Source organism: Lissotriton vulgaris, chromosome 2_2 (assembly GCF_964263255.1).
Source record: "Lissotriton vulgaris chromosome 2_2, aLisVul1.2, whole genome shotgun sequence".
NCBI lineage: Eukaryota > Metazoa > Chordata > Amphibia > Caudata > Salamandridae > Lissotriton > Lissotriton vulgaris.
The window spans coordinates 129,211,034-129,238,742 of record NC_141688.1 but is presented as its reverse complement, the minus strand read 5'-3'; the positions used below and the strand labels follow the sequence as shown (position 1 = coordinate 129,238,742).

Sequence of the window (27,709 nt, the reverse complement as noted above, 5' to 3'; positions counted from 1 at the left end):
ACCTCCTCTCACTGGTTCATCGAAGGTCAATCCTATAGTAACTTGGAGGCTTCCTTCCCGGTAGCCAAGATCAGTGCTCAAGCCGGCAAGTTTATCTTTCTTTTTGTGTGTGTGTTTTGCACGTGCCTGTATGTACATTAGTTTGGGCTGTGACTGGGTGTGTGAGTGAGTATGTGCTTGTGAATGGTGGGAGTATGTGTGCATGCTTGTAAATGTATTAGTGTGAGTGAATATGTTTGTAGATGGGTGAGTGTGAGTATGTATGTATGTGCACATGTGTGCGCAGCCCGCCCGACCGCCTGCTCAAATCACCGGCTGCCACTGATATCAGGCATGAAAATATTGCCATACAATAATATTACACCTTCCACGATAATATAAGGCAAGTATAACAGTGTTATTAACACCACTCGTTTTTGTTTTTTATAAATCAATTTTATTGATTTAGAAAATACAAAAAGGAAAGGTACAGCACATTTCAGCAATGCAGTAACTGGCAGCAAGAGAAAAAAAGCAGTAATGAAGTGCCACGCATTATGTACATATAGGGACAATGACGGGATGATCGACTCATCTACCCAATCGGGCCGAACCAATTACCCCATACTTTACTGTGTTTGGGCGGGGCACCCCCTGGCTTCATATAGTGGTTTTTCCTGTGCTGCGCACCAGTCCACCTCTGTGCCATTCAGTTATGCTTGGTGGGACAGGATTTTTCCAGGCAGCAGCAATATCTCGCTTGGCCACCATGATGGCGGTGCCCAGGAATAACGTATCCACCCCAGACCCATCTAATCTGTCTGACCCCTATTAGCATGCACACAGGGCTATGCGGGACTTCCCATCCCAGGACTTCAGTGAGCTCCCCCTCTAGCGATTCCCGATAAGGGGAGAGAAGGGGGCATGTCCACACCATATGATAGAAATCCGCTGGTTCTACCTCACAGCGTGTACAGGATGGGCTTGGTTTAATAAGGAGTAAGGTAGGAGGTGTGAAGGTAGTAGAGCTGGACCAAACGGAGCCTTGCTGATGCAATGATGGTTTTGGGGGCCATCGAGGCATCTCTCCAGTCATCGTCTTCTAGGGCACCCAGCCACGTTTCCTATCGGCTTCTGAGCAAGTCTAGGGTGGTTGGGCCGTTGTTAGTTAGGGAGAGATAGATGCGTGATATCCCTCCTATCCCCAGGTCGCCCATCATGGTTTGTGCCTTTAACCCCTTCCACACTCATGACGAGCCCAGCTCGTCATGAAGCAGGGCGCTCGCACGCTGATGCCGAGCTGGGCTCGTCATGGATAAAGAAAAATAGCAATTCCCAGCACAGCAGGGGAAAACGCCTAGCAGCCATGGTGTTAAGGAGCTGCATTCTGGGAGTGTTTTGCCTGTGGTTATGTGTACATTAAGTGTGTGGCGGAGCCACCGGTATTTGTAAAACTGCGAAGGATGGAGCGAGTATAAGCCTATAGGTCTGAGAAGGAACGCATATTGTTGCCAACCCAAACATCGCCTATCTGCGAGATGCCAATGAGGTCCCAGCCCCGGAACCTCCAGTTTCACCATATCCCCAAGCCCATTAGGTATGGCGCAAGGAGGCACGTCTGGCCAGCAGAACCGCATGAGTCACTGTGGGTAGGGTCCTGGGTATGGGCCCTCCATACATCATGATTTGAATTTGTGGGAGTCCCAGTTCCTTCAGCTCGGTCCTATAGGCTGGGTCGGGCCAGCCCCCACTGAACCAGTTGTGTGATGTCAGTAGACAGGTTGCTCAGTAATATGTTAGATTGCTAATCAGTCTCTTGAAGTCTAGGGGTACCAGAGACGATTTAGCGGAGTTCAAACAAAGGCCTGAGACTTGTTCAAAGGCGTGGAGTACTTGAAGGCACCTGGGGCCAGGCCGGGACGGTTCCGCAAGAAAGAGCAGGACATCGCCTTATAAGCAGACTATCTTTTTCTCATGAGAGCCCTTCCATTTCCAGCCCTGGATATGGTCGTCGATGCGAATGAGGCAAGCTGGGGGTTCCATCGCCAGGGCGAAGAGGAGTTGCGAGAGGGGGCACCCCTGCCTCGTACCCCTCTATATTGGAACACCTCTGAGAGCGCTTTGTTTATGAGCACTCTTGCGTTAGATTTATAGTATAGGACCAGACGGCAGAAGTGTTGGCCCAGGCCCATGGCGGCCAGGACATTGTCCAAGTATTTCCAGTTGACCGAGTCAAATGCCTTCACAAAGTCAACTAGTAGAAGTGCTAAATAGGGAGGTTAGCGACTGGTGGTTGGTTAGGGCTAGGTGAAGGCACTGGAGACGATGTCTGGTGCTCCGCGCCAGCATGCCGCCCCATTGGTCTGGATGGAATAGTTTGCTGAGGTATGGACGTAGACGTTGGGCCATAATCATTGCATAGATTTGATCCCTGTGTTGATAAGAGAGATTGGGTGGTAGTCTGTGCGGGCTGGTGAGGGTGATTTCGTTTTAGGAATGACAACTATAGTGGCTGCATCAGTCTCTGGAGGTAATGAGCCTGATTCTACAGCTTCTATGAATAGAGCAGAGAGAGGAGTGACTAGTATGTCTTGGCAGGTGGCATAATACTCCTGTGGGAAGCCGCCCAGGTCCAGTGTTTTCCCTGCTGCCATACGCGATATGGCTTCTTGTATTTCTTTGTGTGAAATGGGGAGATCTGTTCCAGCCGACTCAACTGCGATGAGCCATGGGAGGGGGAGGCTCTCCAGGTTACTCAGTTTTGACAGTGAGAATTTTGGTCGCCGGGCTATGTAGAGTTCGGTATTGTAGTCTTGGAAAGCTTGTGCTATCGCCTTCAGTGTACGATTGATGGTCCCACCAGTGCCCCGAATTTCTGGAATTATACTTTTAGCCAGCGGGTATGACACCAACCTGTGTAAAATTCTCCCATTTTTATCTCCCCATCCGTATATTCGGGCGATGGAGGACCTCCATAGCAGCTTTCCAGAGTCCAGTGAGATTTATTTAATGTCATCCTTCATCAGTGCAAGCTGACGCATCTGGGGGCCATCCGCTGCATCAGGTGTGCTTCTTTCCAGTCAAGTCGTTTGAGCCTCGAGGCGGGCAAGCAGTCTCTGTTAGCCTACCTGTTTAGCTTTGAGGTGGCCCTTAGCAAAGCCGCGTATGGTGGCCTTATGCGCCTCCCAGAGAGTGCCCGGGTAGGGGACGGAAGCTTGATTAAAGAGGACATATTGTCTAAGCTTCACATCGATTGCCTTCTTGAATTTCTCATACTGTAGAAACCAAGCATTCATCCTCCACACGGGGCGGAGAGTATCAGCGGGGTCGCCTAGGGTTAGGATCAGAGGTGACTCAGGGAAGGAGAACTACCTCTTTGACCCTGCGGCATTCAGAAGCTGGTATAAATATCATGTCTATATGTGCATGTGTGTGGTGTGCCGCAGAGGTGTGGGTGTATTGGGTGTCACAGGAATTCGATGCCCTCCATACATCACAAATGCCCAGGGTGCTCGGCCAGCTGACCAATTGTTTGGCATGTAGTGTCTGTGGGGCGAAGGGAATTCCCGTGGCGTCAAGACTAGGTTACATGACCGTGTTGAAGTCCCCCCCCTATCACTGTCTCGCCCAGGGATAAAGAGCTAATCACATCACTAATGCGACTCAGAGTTTGTGTGAGCGTAGCGGTAGGGATGTATATGGACAGGAGGTTTAGGGTGTTCCCTCCCAGCATTCCAGAGAGGGCTATGAAGAGCCGGGGGATCTCTGGTGACCTGAGTGGGTACGAAGGTGGTTTTCCTGGAGAAGGAGTATGTCAGGAGTATGTCTCTGGGCATGTTGAAGGACTGCAGTCCGTTTGATTCATTCCAGTAGGCCATTTACGTTCCATGACATCACTCGGAGGGGCTCACCTTTATGTGTCATCTGGTTCATGGTCAGTATAGGTGGGCCAAGGAGTCGTGAAGTCCTGATGTTGCGGAAGGGCCGGTCGGGAAACTAGAGATTGTGGCCGGAAGTCTTGTCTGATGGTGTGCGGGCAGTATACGGTACAAGGCTGAGATGCTGAGAGCATTAAACTGTGCATATAAACGCGAACAAGGGACAATGGTACCAACCCCTACCCCCCCACCCTATACTTCGAGAACCGAAGCATCTGTCGCCCTATTGAACTTGGAAAGTAACAGGCCAGACTATAATGCTTCGCTGCAGACTCGGGTGGAGGACTCCCCGCGAAGCAGGATAAGATCATACATCGGTAGATTTGATGGACTAGTGTGGTGTGCAGTGGCGTAACAAAAGCTTAGGGGGCCCCTCTGCAAGGTACGCTTTTGGGGCTCCCCCCAATAAAGTTAATCCTAAAACCCATCATGGACCTGTGATGACCCGTGCAACATGCCCGAAGTTATCGGCATGAGTTTCAACGATATTTATTGTTATTATTTTTTATTGAAAAGCAGCAGTATATACATAATATTGTCATTAACACACACACACATATCTATATATAGCAATGTATAGGCATGTAGTGAATCCCTGACACAATATCGTGTTAAACAATAATATAGATGACAAAAATATTGTGTCAAAAATATCCTTTCCCATAACATTGTGCTCCGATACTCATAATAGTAACTACAAAAATATTGGAAAAAAATGATTGCTGAAACCAACATCATCAGAAAAAGACAAATATCTATTTTTTTCATATAGAGTTTAAAGTAGTAAATGTTAAATATTTTAATAGATAAATGTAATATGGGGAGAGGAGTTGGCTTAATGGCTAGGGTGTTCGATCTCGAATCTGGGGAACTGGGTTCGAGTCTTGGCAAACGCGTGTGACATCCTGTGATTCTGGGCAAATCACATAATCTCCCCGTGCCTAACAAAAATGAATGTGTCCTCATGTAATGCAACTGGTGCTCGTGTAAAGCGCTCTGATACCTTCGGGTCAAGTTTGCGCTATATAATACTCTTCAAAATGTAAATTAAACATATATCACTAATATTTAATACTATATATAAATATATACCTATATAAACACACAAACACATATATATGTGTTTGTATGTGTGAGTGTATATATATATATATATATATATCACAAACACCTCCTCTAAAGAAAGAGAAGAGGCCACAATAGGGGAGACAGTGGAAGCACCTTTATTGGAAAACACACCGGATTTCTTGGCGGAAGCATTTCGGCATAGGATTTGCCTTGATCAGCGCCAGGGGTGTTCACAGTATGAAGGCGCCATCATGGATTTAAATATCCTGCCCCATCCTGGTAAGTGGTAATCAGCTCTGCCCCCAAATAAGTACTATTGCATTTTCCAGCTGTAGGACACCTAAAGCGTCATGACTACAAGTCCCAGAGTTCTTTGTTGTTTTTGGGTTGGAATTACGGGTGGAGTTGGAACAGTGTGCTGAAAATTGATCACCTTGTTGTTGCTCGATCCCCTTTTCCCCCTATGTGCTCCTCCAACTCCTATGTCTCCTTAGCTCCCCAGACCGCATCACCCCCCCCCGAAACTCGGCGATCCATTTAGCGGGGGCAAGTCTGGCAGTCAATCTCGCCCAGCATGGAGTCAGTGACTCCAACACCGCTTCATCTCCTTCCGAGCCTGGAGGTGGGTCTTGGTCTTCCCAGTCACCTGGATGCAACAAACACTCCACCGAAGCAGAAGCCAGTGTGTTCAAGGCCAACTTTGCGAAGTGGGTGCCTCTTAAAGCGCGTCTCTGGCACACGCACTGACAATGTCACAAACACCTCCTCTAAAGAAAGAGAAGAGGCCATGATAGGGGAGACAGTGGAGGCATCTTTATTGGAAAACACACCAGATTTCTTGCTGAATGCATTTCGGCATAGGTTTGCCTTCATCAGCGCCAGGGATGTTCGCAGGATGAAGGCACCATCATTGATTTAAATATCTTGCCCCATTCTGGTAGGTGGTAATCGGCTCCGCACCCCCAAGCAAGTACTATTGCATTTTCCAGCTGTAGGACGCCTAATGCGTCATGACTACAAGTCCCAGAGTTCTTTGTTGTTTTCAGGTTGGAATTGGGGGGGTAGTTGAAACAGTGTGCTGAAAATTAATCACCTGGTTGTTGCTCGATTCCTTTTTCCCCCTGTGTAAGATTTTTTGATCACAAATTCTCTTCTTGAATGGGGTATTTGGAATTTTAAGCAGTCAACACTATTACTGCATGCCTTACAGTATCTACAACAACGAAATCCTCCTCATCATTGTGGGTAATCATATTACGACTGAGCTCATCTCGCAAAGATCTACTTTTTCTATCACTTTTAGAAAAATAGATCTTTGCGAGATGAGCTCAGTTGTAATATGATTACCCACAATGATTATAAAGTAAGTGCTGGGCGAGCAGGATTTCGTTGTTGTAGAAACTGTAAGGCATGCAGTAATAGTGTTGACTCGCTTAAAATTTCAAATACCCTACTCAAGAAGAGAATTTGTGATAAAAAAATCTTTGACTTGTAACACCACATACTGCATATATGGTTTATTTTTCTCATGCAACAAGATGTTCATTGGGAGCACAATACATCGAGCTAAGACGAGAGTTCTTGAACATGTCCGAGCCATTAGACAAAACGATAAACACTATCCAGTGGCATAACATTTCTTTGAGTCTCATTACCAAAATGAAAAGCTACTTAGAATGATTGTGATTGATGCTGTAGGAGTCAATGTGAGGGGTGGAAACCGCGAACTAGAGTTGTGAAAGTTGGAATCCAAATTCATTGTGGATTTTGAAACTCTAATACCGCAGGGACTGAATTCAAGTGAGGGACTAGCCAGCCATCTGGGTTGAGAACTAATGTAGATGTTGATATATTTATGCAGTTTTTCGGATGGGTTCAACTGTTTTATTGCAATATCTTTATATTTCTATTTTCATACAGGTGCACTTTTTTGATAGGGATTAGGGTGGAATTATCAGTGTTCCCATACCTCAAGAACTGATCATTGGAGTATAATAACTAGCAATATTATATTATTAATAAATACAATCCTGAGACAAAGTGAAGGGAACAAAGAGTCAATCACGGAACGACTTTTTGTATGGTTTGCCCACTTGGGCGTGATGGGGATTTGACCCACTGCTTATTGATATTTTATCAACGGACCTTGAATTTATTGATATTTATGATACATGTTAGAGTATTGACATTAGCTTGGCAAAGATGGTTATTGGATGTTTGCCTCTTGTTACCATGCTTTAAAGGTTCCTTAGGAAATGTATCCGGTGAGCTAGAATGGAGATGTTCTCTCTCGCTAAACATTGAGTAGTCATTGTTAAAGACTATGTAGCACTTTATTACATGTATTTGAGTGTTTAAATTATTTGTTTTCACTTGAAATTGTGCAATATATGAGGTAACTTTAGACTGTGTTAAGATGGCCGACGCCTTTTCTCTGTTAGTGCACAGTAATGTGGAGTGAAGTCTGTTTTTACTTTCTGTAATTAATTTAATACGGAGGTTTGTGGTGTGGAACTGATGACCATGAGCAAGGCGTAATGCAGAAATGCGTCTTTTTGTCAATAAATTGAATATTTAGGATACAGGAGATTATTTCTTGCTCTTTGGGAGGAGAATCTTGTGCATACGAAGGGATATCCGGTGACCCGACTCAGACCACCAGAAGACAGCCTCACACTCACCGGAGCTGTGTGTGTGTATGTGTGTATATATTTTCATACATACATACATACATACACGCTTTCTCGACCAACATCTAGCTTTCTGCCAAACCAAAATTGGTTTAATTCCGTTCAGCTGTTCAGGCTGTAGACTTGTTCAAAAATTGAAAAATCCCCATAGACATAACATCGAAAAAATGTGATTTGAGACCCCCTTTTTTCTCGGCTCCTGTTTGATGGATCACCCCAAAACTTTCTAGCAGCGGACCCAAAAAGGGGACATGTTTTAAAATTTCTGTGAAGACTCACCAAGCAGCATTAAAGTTATTGGCAAAACAAAAAATACTTTTCCAATGGAACTTTGGTCCTAACTTTAACTACCTACTGGCCAACACCTGTAGGTAATATATATATATATATATATATATCTATCTATCTATCTATCTATATATATATATATTCACCCAGAAACACATCGTATCGTAGATGTACAGAACGAGCTCGCAAGACTGCGATATTCACCTTGTTCATTCTAAATTCCACAGCTCAGTTGCCGCCCATGGAACTTGGGGAACAAGGTTCGAATCCTGGTGTTAGTATTTGACTCAACATTGTGTGATTCTGGGCTTAATCTCCTTGGGCCTAGAAATATGAAGTGTATTGTGTAATCACAATTTTCAGTACTCCATTGATTCAAAGCTATGTTTGTGCTTTGTAAATACATTCTCTCACACAGAACACTTTTAGCATCATCAGAGAAATTTGCTTTTGAGAATAGACTCAGCACATAAATTAGTTATGCAAGCTTCCTCCTCACAGAAAAGACAAAACAAGTAATTGTAAAAACAAATATTGGAGAAATCCTATATGGCCAGGATTAGTGGCAGTGTTTTTCCCGCTCTCAAACAGGCATAGCATGGAAAGGAGCAGTGCTGGCCACCGTCTCAAACAGAGCACACAAAGCAGAAATATGCGAGGAGGTCTCCATTTCACAAAATACTGTTGATACTACATGGTAGACATCAATGCAGGCCTTCATCACAAAATATGTGCAGTACAGAGAAGAGCAATACCTCTCCCACATAGATAACATATAGTTCACTAATTTGCCAAATAAAGGAATCACCTGAAATGATATCACAGGATCTTTAAGCAGACAATTATATTACAGGAAATAACATGAAATGGACTACAGCCCAGAGGAAATGATAGCGGGGATTCTAACCATGACGACATCACGAGAAACAACTAACAATACAAAAATGAGCCTATTGGTGAGTGGCCAGTTGTACCTTCCCAATACAGTTTGTCAAGATTTCCAAAAGCAGGTGTCAGGCGTGTCTTTCAAATACTGTGTAATCTTCTGTTGTTAGCTATTCATGTCCGGACCATAAATCTGGCATTAACCAGGTTTAATAGGTTTACAAAAGGAGAGTAAAATAATAAATGTACAGTAGCAATGCCAAAATTAAATTAGTAGGCTAATTAATAAACCAGTAACTTTATCATGTATGTGGTTGTCCAGAACATTCAGAGCAGGCCTGTGTACAAAGAGATGGTGCAGGTACAGGCTCTTTATCTTTGCGCTCCTCAATTCTAACATTACTGGTACCCCAGAAAGTGTTCATGGCACTTCATTCGTGACCTGCAGGGCTCCTTGGTATTCCAGTTATAGGATCCAACACATTACTCTGCCAAACCACCTCATTACTAAGCAAAAATTAGCTGAAAATTTCTCTGCCTTTCTAAAACTAAGGGCCTCATTTAGAGGTTTGTGTCACGTTTGCAACACGCAGCGTGGTCTGTGTGTGACGCAAAACTCTAAGTCAGATTCTTTAAGCTGCGCAAAGTCACTTTGCGTGGCTCTGAGTGGCTTCAAAATTCTGGAGTAGCACAATGCTGCACAAATTGCTGCTTTGCGATACTCTGCCCTTGGTTGGCTTTCTGTGGGCACTGCGTGGGTGTTCCCACTCAACTCCCATGGATTCTGACGCATCCCCAGATATATAGGAACTGGGGATGTGCCAAAAACGTACACCTTCCCAGGGGAGGCGTTCGAGGAGAAATATCTATTTCTTTTCGTTTCTCCCTCCGCACACTTAGAAAAAAGAATATGCCGCCCAAGATAGGTTTTGTGCAGGATGGTGCTCATATAATATTACAATACATTATGGGCCCGATGTAGGTAAATCCCATTTACCGATTTTGAAATACCGAATTTTACCGATTCGGTATTTCAAAATCGGTAAATGGGATGTAGGTCCCAACATCTGGATTCGTTACCGAATCCTTAACAACTCATTAACTACCGATTCGGTAAATACCGAATCGGTAATGCCCATTCATTCCTATGGGCTTTGAAGCCCATAGGAATGATTAGGCATTACCGATTCGGTATTTACCGAATCGGTAATTAATGAATTCACAAGGGTGCAGGGGGTGTCACTTTGACACCCTCTAGCACCCCCAAAACGGGCATGTGTGCAATGTGGCACACAGACATGCCCTAAGGGCACGTCTGTCTGTCACATGTGTACATGCACAGATGTGCATGTACACAGGAATCTGTATTTTACCATGGATTTGTATTCCATGGTAAAATACCGATTCTGTAAGCCATGTGCCAATGGAAAATTGGCTACCCATATAGCATTTTCGGTAATTTTACCGAATCGTTATTATTACCGAATCGGTAATTATTATCGAATCGGTACTTATTACCGATTCGGTAATAATAACGATTTGGTAAAATTACCGAATATGTGCACCTACATCTCCCTAGCCCTTTACCGGTATTTTCGGCCGATTCCGATCGGTAAAGGGCTACCTACATCTGGCCCTTTGTGACATGCACAGCGCATGAGAGAGGCTTAAGGGGCACTTTAAAGGGAGAGAAATGCAGTTTGGTTGGGGTCCCGAGTGAGAGAAGCTACAATACTTGGTAAAATAAACATTTTGAAAGGCTTTCAAAACAGAGAGAGTGATAGAGATTGTGTGTGATTTTGTCTGTGTGTATGTAAATATTGCTTGTGAAATCCAACAGATACGTCACCATAACGGACTGAAGGCACCAGTACCCAACCATGTACTAGAAAATACATTTATTGGGGGGTTGTAATACCCCAAACTCCCCTCCCGAAGCTACGTCCTTAAATTCAATCTCTCATTCCTTTTTAAAAACCTATATTGCATGTCTCTGCAAGTTTTAAACTGCCACGGCTTGTGGGCCACTTTCTAACTAACAGGTTCCCTCACATAGCTACTTTTAATTTGGTTCTGGAGACTGTTTCTTTCCCAGTTCGACCCTTGAAGGGCGTCATTTAAATTTCACTTTAAAATAACTTACGTCTAGGAAGAACTGTGGAAGGAAGTCTGCCAGGCAGGGCTTGAGTAGGGGTACCACGCGGGTGGACGGCGTCCCCCCACTTATTTTACCGGGAGCTCGATAACTGGAGCAAAGGGAGCCACACATTCACTCATTGGCTTCTCTGGGGCAAGATCAGAGCCCATTCAGAACGTTGCTCATGCGCTGGCTTCTCTGATGCAATCTCATCTAAGGGGTGATCGAGGGGCGGCAATGAGTCTGATGGTGCAAGCCACCTTTCGTGACGTCACTTCCTGTAGTTACGTCAGCGTCCCCCCACTTATTTTTTTAGGACTTGTGCCCTACTGCCAGGGGTCTCGACCAGATCAGGGCTGCAGTTCGCTGATGGCTCCGACAGGGCCAAACACAAGTTCTAAACGAGAGAGACTTGGGCGAAGCTCTGGGAGGCACGCGAGAATTCAGCAGCAGAAAAGTGAAACCAACTCTTCTGCTGCTCCTGGTGTGCACCGGACAGGACTGCAGTGCGCTCTCTGTCAGCAGAAATGGGCTCCTGTGCCACACATTGGAGGAGCCCCACGCCCTTACTCCAGAGGGCCTTACCTTCCATGGATCCCTGAAAAGTTAGTCATCCTTCTTCTAAATTACTTGTAAAGGTTATGTCTACTTACAGAGTTTTCTTTTCTTTCCCTCTGAGTGGGGCCCCTGAGCACATTGAGGCCCCCCACATGGAGGGCGTGGCTTGGAAGCTGATGTGAGCGGCAGAGGATCCTGGGGCTCCTCCGCGGCCACCCTTCTCCCGCAACTATCCTGGCACTGATTTTGGGCCCCTAACCCCGATACGTGCATCGGAGGTGCTGGTGCACCGAGTGGTAGCTGCGAAGAGAACCGCAGTGCCGCACAGCAGGAGCGCGGACACTTGTCCACTGCACCCGGAGCGGCCGCGACCGAAGCTCACAAAATGGCGGCCGTCGCCGTCGGTCGCATTGCCTGACTGCCACGCAGAGCTAGTGGTAGGAGGTGGTTGGCGGCGACCGGAGTGGGGGGAGAGAGAGTGGATTGTCCGGACGGGCTTTTGCTGCTGAAAGTGGAGCCCCCTGAACCCTTCAGAGGCACTGTGAACAACCCAAGAGCGAGGTGCCTGACTTTAAGATGGCGGCGCCTCGCCGGGGTTTTTTACTGAACACCAGCGATGTGGGAGAGCAGGCAGTGTGTCCCCCGCAGCGAGGACGCCCAGACAGCGCACCGTGGCCCTTGCTGAGCCCGAACAGGGGTGTAGAGTGATAGAGGTACGAGTGCACCTCCTGAGTGATCGGCAGACAAGAGGGCGGACTGAGACCAAGAGGTCTGATTATATTGTACTGGAGCAGCACCGAGGTGAGGGAGAAGAGAGGTGCTGGACCGCGAGAAGGGGGTGGCCCATCGGGATCAGCCTCATCCTTGAGCACCTACAGCAGCAGTGGGACGGGGAATACCGAGTACTGGTGCCTTGTGGGAACTGAACCCGAACCTGCGGCTGTGACACTGTACTTCAGGGGCCCAGTGGCCACGTGGGCCTGTGAGCTGGCGGCCTAGTTTATCACTGGAGGGCTCCTAGTGTGTTTGAGCTCATCGCCGGCGGAAAGTGCCCAAGAGAGTGACTGAGCTGCAATTATCTGGGCCGACAGGAGTGCACGGCCTACTACAGAGGGTTGCAGACAACCACGGGCACTGGCGGTCCACTAATAACTGCAAACTTATCAAGGGGACTTGTGGGGACACGTGGAATTGTCCTAGAGAGAAGAACCCTCAGGCGGTGGCCTATTGAGGAACCACAAAGACCCTCCCCGAGGCTGAGGAGGCGAGGGGCGAATAACGGTGACGGACGGAGGGGGCCTCCTGCTCTACTGGTGAGAGTGGAGTATCTGAGCGGCGGCACCTTCCGAACGGCGCGGCGGCCGCGTCGGGGCTCCTTGAGAGGCAGGGACTTGGCTCCTATGCGCAGCGAGGCAGAGCGGAATACAGACCCCATGTGTCGACAGATATAGGAGTGCTACGGTCAGAGAGGGACTGCGGCGCTCCATGAGTTGGCCGCTTCACGAGAGCCTCGGAAGGAGTGATTCTGCCGTATTGAGCATTGACGCAGAGGCCCAGTAACGCGGCGACGGAGGAGGTGCTGAGGGGCCGGACACTCACTGACCTACCCAAAATGGGCAGAGTGACCAAAAAGAAGGGGTTGGAGGCCCTGCGGCTGGATGACCCGGGACACGCGATGGGGGACGAAGAATTGGTGCCGGAAGGTAGTGCTGCCACGCATCCGCGAGACTCTTCCTTGAGCGACATCATGCAGGCCATCATGGCATCAAGGGAGGCCCTGGAGAAACTAATGCACTCTATCGGATCTGACTTCTCCCTACTGATAGATGACCATCGGAAACTCAGGGAACGAGTGGCGTTTCACAAGCTGACCATGAAGGACATTCCGGAAACGGTTGATGCCTTGCGAACGCAGCTCAATGAGGTGGTGCAAAAGGTCCGCGTGCTAGAGGCGAGAGCAGAGGACAGTGAAGGGCGCTCCAGACGTAATAATCTCCGCACTGTAGGGATTCCGGAGCGAGAGGAAGGATCCGACGCTGTGCAGTTTCTGGAGACTTGGATAAAAGCGGAGGTGGCGCCTGAAGGTCTCTCTCCCTTCTACGCGCTGGAGCGAGTGCATAGGGTTTCCGGCACGACCTACAAAGCCAGGGGCCAGCCACGCCCGAGGGTGGTGAGGCTCCTACACTACCGTGACCGCGACTACATCCTCCAGAGGGCCAGGGAGTTACAAAATCTGAGAATCGGCAACAGTAAAGTAATGAGTTTTCCGGACTACACCAGGGACGTGCAGCGCCAAAGAGCTTCCTTCATAGCGGTGAAGAGGAACTTGAGGGCCTTGCGCCTTCCTTATGCAATGCTATTCCCGGCTAGGTTACGGGTCACTGCTGATGGGAACAAGCACTTTTTCCTCGCGCCCCAAGCCGCCTGGGATTAGCTAGAATCTCATGGTGAGTCTGGAGGGAGATCACCAACTGCGACATCGCCTCGGCGTCGATTCCCGACCACTTTACCAAGGCAGCGCCCAAGCTCCACAGTAGAATGGCGACAGGAACGGGACAAGGCGGGTTTGGCAGTGGCAGTCATCAGCCAGGGAGCGATTAGCCCGACTAGCAACACTTCGGAGCATACGAGAAGTGGAGAGCAGAGCCCCAGTTCCAGCAGCAACCACTGGCTCTCGAAGACGGACTTACCAATCGTCACTCCACAAACGGCGGACGGGGTGTTTGGCTGACTGAACAGTTGCACGACCAGCCTGAAGTTGTGAGGTATTGGGGTGCCCTGATGGGCCCTGGACTGGGTGCCTGATGGGGGGGTGGACTGATGGAGAGGGCAGCAAAATTGATGGGGGGGACCTGGGTAGGGGGACATGTTCACATGGGAGGGGGGAGGGGCTTCGGGGGACTTCTGGGATTATTCACTCGGAGCTCCAAGCAGCCTGAACTGATTGGACTTTCTACGTGCCTATTGTTTGGATGGGAATGCCGCGTTGCATGCCTGTCCTGGGGAGGGGGAGTTGGGGATGTTTGAATTGTTTTGTTTGTGGGGTTGGTTTCAGGGGACCTAGACATGTCGGGGGGCATTGAGATGGAACAAGGATATACAGCAATGGGACTCGCATTAGGATACACATGTCTCACATGGAATGTGCGGGGCATGCATACTATGCATATGCGACATAAGATACACTCTTTCTTGACACGTAGGGGGATACAAATTGCATTTCTCCAGGAGACCCACCTCACTGCAAAGGCGCTGGAGGGGTCAAGTTTACTACACTACATACTCGGCATATGCGAGGGGGTCTTAATCAGGGTAAGAGCTGAAGTTCCCTTTCAGTGCACCTCACCATTAGTTGATCCAGAGGGCAGGTACGTGGTGCTTCAGGGGAAGCTAGATGGTTGGGACTTAACGCTTGGGTGTTTATATGCACCTAATGTGGATCAGCCAGCCTTCTTCTCATTGTTATCCCATAAATTGGCACCAGCTTTAGTAGGGCCTCTACTTTTGGTTGGCGATTTTAATTGTGTCACTGACATCGATCTAGACCGCTCACACCCACCCTTACCGAATGCACCAGCGGGTAAACTGGCAGTGACGCGCTCTACCTGGCAGCAGACTTGGGGGTTGATTGACACTTGGAGGGTTCAGCACCCTTTAGATAGGGATTACTTCTTTTTCTCCACCCTCCACGAATTATATGTCTGCCTGGACGCATTCCTATGCTCCCCCGAAGTACATGGGGAAATTACCAACAGCGAGTATCTCGTATTTCGGCGGCGGCAGGGGCCCAGATGACATTACTACAAGACATCAAAAGAGAGGATGAGCGATTGCGTGCCCTGGAATTAGAACGCCCCGAACTGCCAGATAAGCAAGATGAGTTATTGGCAGTTAGGGAACCAGTGGCAGCAGCGGTAGAGCGCCTACGGTGCTTTGACTACAAAGCCTACCTCGCACGGGCACATTCAGAGCGGGATAAGTCAGGAGTCCTTCTGGCCTGGTTGGCTAATCCAGCTAGGCGCGGATCTGTAATATTGGAATTGAGAGATCAGACTGGGGCGGCCCACTTTGACCAGCAGGGAATAAATGAGCTATTTTTTGATAACTATACAGAGCTTTACTGTAGTAGGGTGCTTCCATCAGAGGAAGACATACAGGCCTTCACAGGAGGTTTGGATCTGCCGGAATTGGGAGATGATGATGCGAAACAGCTGGGACGGAGCATTGAGGTGAGGGAAGTCTGAGTAGCCATTAAAAGCATGGCACGGAATAAAGCGCCGGGATCCGACGGCTTTCCGGTGGAATTCTATCTCACCTATATCGACCTCTTGCACCTCGCCTGGTGTGGCTCTATAATGAGGCCAAACGGTTGGGGGGGCTGCCGGAATCCCCCAGGGAGGCGATAATTATTCTGTTATTGAAGCCAGGAAAGCAACCCTGGGATAGAACGGAGTATCGCCCTTTATCCATGCTAAATCTGGATTAGAAAATCCTGAGCAAAATCATAGCGATCCGGCTGCTGCCCCACATGTCCACTTTGATCCATGCTGATCAGTCCGGGTTCTTCCCCGCCCGCAACACAGCGCTTAATATACGATGGCTCCTACATGTTCTGGAGGCCGACACCTATGAGGTAGATACCGCAGCGGTGTTTGCTGTAGACATCGAAAAAGCTTTCGATAGTCTGGAGTGGGATCACCTCTTCCTTGTCATGCGTAGGATGGGGCTGGGGCCGGATTTTGTGAGCTGGACGGCCTTGTTGTACAAAGACGCCACGGCCAGAGTGCGAACGGGAGGGGTGATCTCCGAGGCATGTAAAGGGGGTAGGGGCACGCGCCAGGGCTGTCCCCTTTCCCCGTTGTTGTTCGCTATGGCGGTGGAACCTCTTGCGGCGCATGCCCGCTTGGGGCAAGCATTCCAGGGATTGGACGTATATGGGCAGGTCCACCATATCGCACTTTATGCGGAGGACCTATTAATGTTTTTGGCAGATACGGGGGAGGACCTGTGGGGAGCAAAGTCTCTGCTGAGAGCCCTGAGTGGGGTAGCAGGGTGAAAAGTCAACTGGAGGAAGTCGTGCCTATTCCCGACTCGCGGAGGCAGAGAATGCCTGCGATCAACAGAAGGGGTGAACTGGGAAGAGAGACGTCTGCCCTACTTGGGTACGGTGATTTACCACAAACGGGGAGACATCCTGGACGGAAATGTGGGAAAGGCGATTAGGGGTGCCAAAGCTAATTTTGAGCTCTGGGGCACCCTCCCTTTATCTGTAGCGGGACGAGTGGCACTGCTCAAAATGGTGACAATGCCGCGCCTGCTCTACTACTTTAGGACTCTCCGATCTGGATTCCGGCGAGCTACTTTCGGAGACTTCGGGGAATGGTCAGTTCCTTTTTGTGGGGTTCGGGCAGGCGCAAGGTGGCGCTTGGGACGCTCATGAGACCCCAAGCAGAGGGGGGATTAGCAGTCCCGGACTACGAGACATACTACCTAGCTGCTCAACTTCAATGGCTCACCCAGTGGGTGACGAGGGACACTAGGGAAGAGGGGGAGGCAGGGCCACCGACAGGCCCCCTACTGGTGCTATCTCGTATACTACTACACCTCCCGCTTGAAGATATGCAGCTCACTCAGGAGTTTGCCTCAGCACATACATTTTGGCACAGATATTTAAGACGAGGGGGAATAGCGGCCCCTTATGCGCCCGATATCCCTTTAAAAGTCTGTAGAGCACTGCCACGCGGAGGAACCTAGCGCAGATTGGAGGACTGGGAGCAACAGGGTTTAGCGACCAGTGGCGGCCTTTACGAGGACGACAATATGCTGCCATTTGATGTCCTCAGAGGCCGTTTTGAATTGCCTGGGGGAGACTTCCTGGTGCATGCTGCGCTCATGACAGCGATTCGAAAACACTGGAAGGCGGGCTCAACAGAACCGCCCACCTCTCTGGGCTGCCAATATGTTGTGGTCGCGGCGGGTACACTAAAGGCGGTCTCTTGCTTGTATAGGCGCATGACCCAGGAAGCCCTAACGCCAATGGTAGCCTTGAAGACGAAATGGGAAACGGACTTAAAAATGGAAATACCAGATCCGGCGTGGGGCGGGATAGTGGAGAGAGCCTGGAAGAGTACGCGTAATGCGTGGTTCCAGCTGGTGCATTTTCACATTGGAAGACAAATTACCACCCAGTTCAGAGCAAAAGAGACCTGTGTGTGTCACGACATACAATACACACTCAAATGAGATAACAAAAATAATCAATAAAAAGGTGGGGCATTATATCCAGTGGAACACTAGGTTTTGAGAAACCACTATTCGCCCACAAAAGAGGGAGAAATCTAAAGGACATGCTGGTACACACTCGCCCAAAACCAGACACACCACTGCCACTTTCAAAACATGGGATACAAGGCCATTTCCCATGTGGTAACTGTGCCAGTTGCCACCTAACAAAAAGGAGCAAACAATTGATTTTCAATAATGGAACCAGATGGGATCAACGTAGAATGACCAACTGTAACAGCCGCAATGTAGTATATATGATCCCTTCCCCCTGCGGCCTAGAATATGTAGGCATGACCACAAGATCAGTAAAAACCCGGATCAGTGAACATAAGTGCAACATTCAATGCAAGAAGAGCACAACCAAGATGGCGACCCATTTTTTGGAAGCACAACATTGTGTCAATGATATCCTTTGGACAGTCATAGAAGAATTACCATCAGAATCTGGCCTACTTGAAAAGGAACAACGGTGGGTGTTCTGTCTGGGGACCCACATTAGGGGTCTAAATGAGGAAATCCCATGGGGACAACTGACATAAAAACATACTGATTACACCCCTGTTCCACGACTACTTTCCATGACTGAAGGATGTTTACATTGTAGATCCTACTAACTTCGACCGCAAGAACATACCATGAAAAGCTCCATATAATGATGCTTGTAGCATGAGCAACCGCAATGTTTATGATCTTCACGAAAGCGAAGGATGAACTCGGTCACTAATATTAACCAGAACCACTATTCTGACCCTATAGACATGGTTATAAAAAACAAATACAGCCATTTATAACACTCATGTTATGATGTATTGTACGCTTTATAATAAACCCTTTTTTCCTCCACTTTAATATCGAGTGTCTCAAGACATACGCACGCCAACTGAAAAACGTGCGCTCTAGGCGCATGAACTGTTCGCCCGCACCTAGAATGAGCATATACGATAAGCGGTAGCATTCTACAAGAAGGGCCAAGATCGGCTATCATTGGCGCACCCGACTGCAAGAGACTGAACAACCCTTGTATGGGCGCATGCGCGAGTTAGCAGCATTCCTGGTCAATACATCGCAACACTAACAGGGCACATGCGCGCTATACCGGTGCTCAGCGATGACACGTGACGGCAATCTTAACAAGCCATACCGGAAAACCTTTATATGGGCGCAACTGGCTTATTAGTGACTCTAATTAGCAATTAAGGGCAGTATATAAACACCATTAGATCGCTAACCAACGCAATCTCAGCGGAGCCGCATATGGGGCATTCAGGCAGCAGTGTCTCCTAGACTTTCGTGAGTATGGAATAATAACTAAGGTGATACGCCGGTACGATGATGTAAGTACTAGTAAAGTATCAAATGTACATCTCTTTTCAGGTAGCGAATCTGCACGCATTCCCCTACGTTCCAGAGGCTCATGAGGCATTGGAAGTGATTCATAATAGTATGCTATTTCATTTCCTTTTTCCTCCCCACTACCTCTCACTGTATTTAAAACCCGAGTATTATCACCACCATAGTAGAGAATGGACAAAGAACTCGTTCTTAGAGAGTGTGTTTTATGTTAAGTGTATTGTATGTCTTGTATAAGTCCTTTTTTTCACGCCAGGCACAAATTCACCAGTAGTTTGACTCTTACTGTCTAGTGATCGGAGCCCACACATTATTTTCTCCACAGGTCACTGCGCCTAGTGTTTTGTTTTAAAGGAGTGGACCACCCGAAAAAATTCTTTGTCCCCTTCCTTTACAGGTCGAAATCAGCGACTCCATATCAGCTTGTAGGTACATATCATGTCCTGCACTTATTTTTCACTTTTGTAAATAACTTCATGTTTTAAGTAAAAATACGTGAGTAAGGTGGGGATTTGTGTACCCTGTCCTGAAGAAGGAGCTCAGTCTCCAAAACATGTCGACACACACACAAGGGAGGTAGTGCACATAGTCTTGCACACTATACCTCCGTTTACTGCACGTTTTTAATAGTGCCAGCCCGGGGGCAGATTAAAAAAATTTTACCCCACGAGCCAGGCCCTTTATAAACTTCACTCGCCGTCTAAACCTCACCACTCACATAATATACCTTCACATACACCACGCATAGTACTTATTAGTGCTCCCACGTAGTCGCTGGTCGCAGCACGCCGTATCCCGTAGAGGAGTGCGAAGACCCCGATGATGAAGCATGACACTAAGGGTCCTTTTGGTGTGTGAGGGGTATTTTACAACACAAGGTGTTCCCAACCAAAGTAGGGAAACCCTTCCTTGAGTGAATTCCTTTTGTTTATTAACTACTGACCAGGGGGTACGAATCCACCTGTGAACTCTCTCTCCCCTTCTTGTTAATTTTGTTTGGCATTTTCACATTATACATAGGGCTTACCCGACACCGGCCCGCTTACACAAATACTTTCCAGCACTGTCTTCGGCTTGTCCGAGATGTACTCGGGAGGGAGCAGATTTTAAACACATGGTATGGGCGTGTCCGGAGCTAGCTTCCTTTTGGCAAGGGGTGACGGCACTATTAGGGGACATTACCGAGAGGGACATACAACCCACTATGGCGCACTGCATCCTTCATTGGTTTCTCCCACACTCCAAAAAACAAAATCACTAGTAAATTTATTGATCTGGGTTTCCTCTTAGCTAAAAGAGCCATAACCTCGCAGTGGAAGGCGAGCAAAGGTCCCAACGTAGATAAATGAAAGCAGGAGTTTAGTAAATGGGCCCTATGTGAGGGGGAGGTTCGTTTACAAATGGCGCATAGAACAGGCAATGAACAGGCATTAGAGAGGGCGAGAGCCTGGGAGAGATTGGTCATGGAACTCACACTCCATGCAGACGAGGATGGAGGGCCCCCTGCGCATAGCCCTGGGACACACCGGCCGTAGGGGGTCAAGATTACAGGAAGTCGCTGAGTACTACTTGGTTGCACACTGATACCCCACACTGGATAGTGAGATGCATCTTACTACATAGTATCTACTGGTCCAATTGCGAGATAGGAGTTAAGCAGACAACCCCTTTACAGCCCAATGGGGCTGCACCACGACACACCTAGGGGGTGTGGGGGTGGAGAGTGTTGATGGGGGGAGAGGAGAGGGGGGAGGAAGGGGAGATTATGGTCAGAGTAGGAAATAGTGGTTGGAGAGGGGGCTCAGGGGGGAGGGTAGTTGGTCTGGTTGCAGTTGGTTACATTGCCACTTTAATAACTCGGAGCGCAATAGTTTTGTGTACACAAATTCCACAGATGCATATGGTCAGTAATGGCATCATAGCCTGAGGGTAGGGCGCTGTCTACGATTATGTTATGATCCGATAGAAATGTTATGCTGGACTTTAAGCAATGATCTAAGAGGACGTCAAATTTAATATAACACCCAGACCTACACGGCGCACGAGTGTGAAATATCACATATATGAACAGCTGCCAACGAGAGAACCCTCTGAAGTCTTTGTTACACTGCATCACATAAGGAGAATTAGGGAGCTGGGTGTGGGGACTATGCTCTATTCTCTGTACGAAAGTTGTTATTTTGTATGCGGTCACGAACTTCATAGGTCCATGTTGGACCCGGCCCTTTTGGCAGGTTCACCCCGAGACTTTTTGCTTTTTCCTAGCCTGTTTCTGGAACCTGGTGGTGGTGATTTTAGGCCTCTGCACACTTTTTCACTGTGCGACAGTGTAAAGTGCGTGAGCTCTCTGTGTATGTATGGTGAGTGACCTGCCCTCCCATAGGAGTGAATGGGGAATATGTATGCCCATGGTAGTTCCTGATGTGTGGGGAGTGCAGGGTCGAGTTTGGTATGTGCGAACTCGTGAGATTGAATGCTGCGCAATGGTATATGCGGCATGATTGTGTCTAGTGGAGAAGTGCCACTTCTAGAAGTTAGCATATTTGTGTAATTTGTGTCTGGCGTGTGATTGGCTGAGGCTGGGTGGTGAGCCTGGCTCCAAGAATCTGGGAGGGTCTACCCCATTGGTGAATGCAGTGTTTAGCATGCTGATGTGAGGGGAGGAGTGAGCCTGGGCCTGCTTGTGGATTGACCGTCTGCTTGAGGGTCCTGAATGAGGCCGGGTTTTCTCCACACAATGCTGGCTCCACCCCTTGGGGTGCGTCTGATGTCCCTAGCCTGGCCAGGGAAAGGAATTCCCTATAACCAGTTCTAGCTGGCTCTCACACTGCCTGCACCCTTTAGACAAAGGATTTTGGGTATAAAAAGGGTGCTGTGACACTCTAAAAATGTTCTTGTTTCTGACTTGAATCCTACCAGGGGTGTGCTGCTGCTTGGGCCCAGGGGAATCCCTGGGCCCTGCCCAGCCCCTGGATATCTGATGGACTTTCCTTTTCTGGGAGCTGCTGTGCTCCACCTTATGTCCTGGACTGCTGAGGTCCTGGACACCTGAAAGGACTTTTTTGACTTTGTTGCCCTGGTGCCTGGGAGCGCTTTCCTACGGTCCCCAGCTCTTAATAGCCCTTTGCTCTGCTTCTCGCGCCTGGAAGCGCTTTGGTGACTGTCGTAGCGCTGGGGAGCGCTTCATCTGGCTTTGGCGCTTAGGAGCGCTTTATTCGTGCTAGCGAGTGCCTACCTCGCTTATTTTTTATGATTTGGTCCCCTGGCAGGTGCTCTCCCCGCCAGGGGCCTGGCTGCTATGTTTATATTTTTAATTTAACTCGAGGGAGCCCACCCCTCGGTTAATTATCCCCCAGCCGCCAAGTGCCTGAAACGGGCCGCCGCGCTGCCCGCGACGACCCGGAAGTGCTTGGCCGGCCGGCCAATTGCGGCGCGGCCCGGCCGGAAGTCCCGCCCCCGTAGCCCGGGAAGAGAGAAGAAGTACGGCGGGAGATGGCGCGGGGCTCCCGTGAGCCTGGGAGAGCCCCGCACTGCCACCGGAAGAAGGAAGCCGCCTGCTGTGTCAGTTCCGGGGCTCCTGAGTGAAGGGAGAGAGAGAAGTCCGGCCGCCCGAGCAGCGAGGCCTCCGTGCTGCACGGAGAGAATCGCAGCAGGAGAAAGGAGAGCCCCGCATCAGGAAGCAGACCGGTGAGTGCGGGCCGCTTCGGGAGAGGGAGCAGTTGTGGCTTAGTGAGTCCCCAGAAGGGGGGACTCCATCGAAGGGGCCAGCATTGTCAGAGGGGGCGTCGGGGCACATTGCCGGTGCCAGCCCGCTCCTATCCAGTGCCCCTCCTGATTTTCGGGCGCATTGTTGGCTCTGGGGCATTGCTTCGTTGTAGAGCCCAGAGAGGCTCGTGGCAGCCTTTACATTATTTGGAGCCCAGTGAGGCTCTTGAGGGCATTTTATGATTAGAGCCCAGAGAGGCTCAGGTGACCCATTTGTTTAAGAGCCAGAGAGGCTCATGGGGCATATCTGTGCAAGAGCCTTTGTGGCTCCATCGTGGACACAAGTGTTTTTAGAGCCTGTGTGGCTCCAACGTGCGCAGTTCAGAGCCTGTGTGGCTCCAACAGTTGGCGCAGTTCTATTCTAGGGGCTAGTGACAGCCCCTGTCGCAGTTTGTTCCCCAGCTGCCCAGCAATTAGTGGGCAGCTGCACCGTTTAAGTCTTGGGATGTTCCCAGGTGCCCAGCAAGTAGTGGGCACCTGCAACGTTTAGGTTTTGCGCCAGTGGCGCACCCCTGACTGGTGCTGCATTGACAGCGCGCCCTGACATTCTGGACACAGGGTTCTTTAGTCCCTTTATTAGATGGGGGCTGGTATGTGATTTTATTTAGGCGCAATGTGATTATCTATGTGATGGTAATTGCCTAATGTGATTTTGCGCAATGTGATGTGGTGCTAGGGAATGTAATGCATTTAATATGATTACGCACCTTGATCTTACACCTCTGACATGTTTTTAAGCATCATGTGTTTTTGCGCTATTGAGTTCGGTTCTGGCACCTCTGAATGTTTTTATGCATCATGTGTCTTCCTGGATTTTACACCTCTGAATGTGTTGGTTTATGCATCATGTGTTCTTCCTTCTCTACACCTCTGAATGTTTTAGGCATCATGTGTTTTCTTTCCTTACACCGCTGAATGCGTTTTTATGCATCATGTGTTTTCTTTCCTTACACCGCTGAATGTGTTTTTATGCATCATGTGTTTTCTTTCCTTACACCTCTGAATATTGTGATGCATCATGTGTAATGTGTTCTTGCCTATACCCCTAGATGTATTTTATTCTTAGGTGGTGGTGTTTTGCCTAGTATAGTTATACTAGAGAGGTTATGTGTCCATGCGTGATCTAGGCCTTTGGTTATTAGTATTGCGTAGTGTGTACCTACCTTTACCAGTAGTTACTGGTTGTGATTTATAACTGTTATTTTGTGCTATACTTATTCTAAGTTCTAGAAGTGCTATTTCTAAAAGTGTTGATTCTGACAGTGGCCCATGTGGCCCTGTCCTGTAAATAATCCATTGTGAATATTGCCCGTGCCAGTTGGCACAATGTACATGTGTGACTTTTATCTGATGTGCTTTTACAATACAGAAGTTATTTTTATATAACCTTGTGTGGAATTCCTTTTGTGGTGTGCCTAGTATGTTGTTGCTGTTGTGTGCTGGCTGGCAAATGCTTTACACATTGCCTCCGAGTTTAGCCTTACGGCTCATGCCAAGCTATCAGGGGGTGAGCAGGGGTTATCTTGGCGTGTGACTCCCTTGCCCTGACTAGAATGGTGGTTTCTGCCTGGCTTTGGCGTCAGCCTTAGCCTACCAGAAATAGCCAGTTCTAACATTGTTGGACAGCGGTGAGGATTAGGACTTGTATATGCGCAGTGCCACAGCGACAGCTGGCTACATTACAAAACTCTGCAGTTTTTAGATAGCCACATGTTTGGGATTATTGTTTTTGTTTTTGTTTTTCCTCAAGAGTGTCATTTTCAGATGGTGTTCCTGCGCTTTTATGTTTAGTGGCAGATGAGAGAAAGTGACAGGGCGGGACGCCAGTAGAGGGGGAGGTTCCCATAGATTAGGAATCCCTTTAGTGGGTCCAGTGCCCAATCCCTGTTCCTGTCCCTGTGTGGGTAGATGGAAGAGAGGGAGTGTGGAGGATAAATGACTTGCTCGGGAGGGTGGTTATTCCCTGAGTGTAGTGTGTGTGTCTGGATTCCACAGTATGGTACGATCCAGTGGTGGCAGCTAAAATGTGTCCAGTGCATGTGAAGTCCCACTCCCAGTTCCCAGAGTATGGTGCCTGGTGCTCAGTAAGAGGGGTACAGGTTGAGAGTCAGGGGCAGTGAGGAACGGTCTCACCAGTCTGGAGGGGGAGTGTGTGGATGAGTGGTGTCTTGAACTGGGGGAGTTGGTGTGAGTTTTTTTTAAGGAGCTTGCACGTGAGGTGCACCTCTGGTGGTGTGCAGGAGGTCCTGCAGAGGCATTGGACAAGAAGGTGGATGTCTGGCGGTGTGCTAGATGTCTTGCAGAGGCATTAGGGAGTGAATCTAAAAGTAGTGGCTTGTGTCATTTGAGGAGGCAAGTTAGAATTCATGAAATTAAGAACAGAAAATATATACTACCTTACAATACACTGGTCGGTTGCTGTAGTAGGTACAGCATTATTGTCATGCAATACGTTACATATTATATAGTGACCCCCACATTTGCCACAGCACATAACATTGAAATTAGAGACCATACAACTTTTTGGCTGAATTATATACAATCTAGTCCCAAACGGTGTCCCCCTCTTTTGTGCCCAGGGAGGAACAGCAAACAAAACAGGTGATGGACTTAATGTGGATCAATGTCACACATTCACCCCAGTCCAAAGATCTGGGCCCAAATCCATCGTTTTTTTGCACTCCACACCACTCTGGGTTAGACAATGGCGATATGCAAATCAGCTCTGACCCTGTGCCCCATGGGAACAGTCCAGTCCGAACTACAAAAGTCATGTCCTTCCCAGAACGGAATCAAGCATCCGAGGACCGGACCGGTTTCGAGGTAACACCTCTCATCAGCCCGGCTAGCTTGACTCCAGTGGTGTGGAGTGCCTGGGACCCACGTCTGAGCATCCCCAGCGCACATGGAGGAACAGCAGCACGTGTGGCGGTTTTATACAGTAATTCTGATTTTGACCTACTGCATTTGATGACTGTGCTAGCTCAGATGTAATGTTCTAAAAGCATGTGAAAATTATTTGCCAACGGCAGGCCTACCGATCACAAATGGACACTTGTGGAAATTATGCACAGACTGGACATTTTTCAAATTACTGTCAATGACGGGGGGGGGGCAATGACTCAATGGTTCACTGGAGGACTAGCACCGATTGGCCTGTGTGGGAATTGACACCCAAAAAGCTGAGAATTCTTAACGAGTTGGGATTACAGTGCAAGCAGATAATGAATTGGCTGTAGCCAACACTGTATTCCTAGACCTCCCAAAATCCTGTGAAGACGTACCTCTGCTGCATAGCGCTTCCCGTTGATGCTGTGTTCAGAGCCTTCAGGCCTGTGCCTGTTCCCCCAGTGCAGGTGGAGCTGGGCCGCTGTGTACCGGAAGGGAAGGCTACTGATGTACATTGTCGGGGGCAGGCTCATCGATACTGCAAGGATGGAGAAAGGTTCACTTGGCACACAAGATAACAAGCACTGGCAAATTCCGGCTTTGGCAAGGTGGTATGATGGCTAATTTATTTTTTATTGCAAGCACATACAAGAAACCAGAAAAAAAAAAATATATATGCGTCTTTCACCTAAACATGATCGCCTTATGCTTGCAATACACATTTTCCACTTAAAAGCACATTTATGTCACAGCCTTTCAGTTGTGCCATGAATGTACTTGTTATTTTTTTTTAATGAAGGAGACAAGGGTAAATCAACATCTATCCAAGCACTCACATTCCTCAGCTGCAATATTACAGTCTCTCTCAACTCTTTATAACAAACTTCATAAAAGAATGGAGGCAAAATAAACAGCCATCCTTTACATTTTATCTAAACATGTGTTTTAAAAGAGGAACATCATTTGAACCAGCTGAAGTGAAAGGACAATTTTGGGTGGCTGTGAACAATGTGTACAGACTCTATGCAGTTACTCAATTTGAAGGGAGCCAGCAGAAAGTGAGCGGACCCATTGACCTGTGCTGTTGTGCTGTGGTGGGCAGAAGCAAAATGTGAATGACAGTTTAACACACCAATGGATAAAGCCCTCTAACAACCGCACCTCCACGTATGCCTATAATGAAAAAAACAATAGTCTGGCGAGGCAGTTAAAGCAGTGGTAAAGGCTTAATCTAAAACTGAGAGAATGCAGCAGACAGGGGCGCCTCTCGGCTCATGGTGGCCCTAGGCAGGGAGCGTAGGTAGGGGGCCCCGGAAGAGGGGGTCCGGGCGGGGTGGAGCGAGGAGGCCAATGAAGAGGGGGGGAGGGTCAGGGTGTTTGGAAGTGGAACAGAGCCGGAGGCCGCCAAATCCCTGCCAGGGGCCGCCACGCAAATATGTATCCATCCTCAGAGGATTATTATATTAAGGATATATAATGGCGTGGTGGCCCCTGGGGTTTGGTGGCCCTGTGCAGGTGCACAGCTTGCACATGCCTAAGGCCGCCCCTGCAGCAGATCATAAAAAGGAGTGCTGAATTGCTTCTAGCTCCGGTAGCGCCGACAACAGTGGACGAGGTATGAGATCGGCCATCACGGTCCTGCCATCTGAACTCCTTTTCCTAAGGTGACTTTTCTACCCTGTAAGCTAGGAACCAATGAGAAATCTGGACCAGCTAAAAGCATCTCTGGTTTGTCCACGAGTAGACTGTGCAAGGCCCCCATGGCACACCCAAGCATGGGCTGGGTTTACATAACATGATCCTCATCATTGGTGCAATAAAGTGCCCTGGGCAGCAGGTGTCACCATTAGTAAGCGTAGGCCTCTGGTTCGCAGCCT

At 48.5% G+C, this 27,709-nt stretch overlaps 1 protein-coding gene across 1 annotated transcript in view; it reads right to left on the bottom strand.

Annotated features, from left to right (window-relative positions):
- The window catches only part of CA12 (carbonic anhydrase 12), a 198,520-nt gene that overhangs the window by 64,932 nt on the left and 105,879 nt on the right, over positions 1 to 27,709 (bottom strand). The window contains exon 4 of the mRNA XM_086959440.1: positions 26,228 to 26,370. Within this exon, the coding sequence (XP_086815566.1) occupies positions 26,228 to 26,370 (143 nt within the window). The remainder of the gene's footprint in view (positions 1 to 26,227; positions 26,371 to 27,709) is intronic.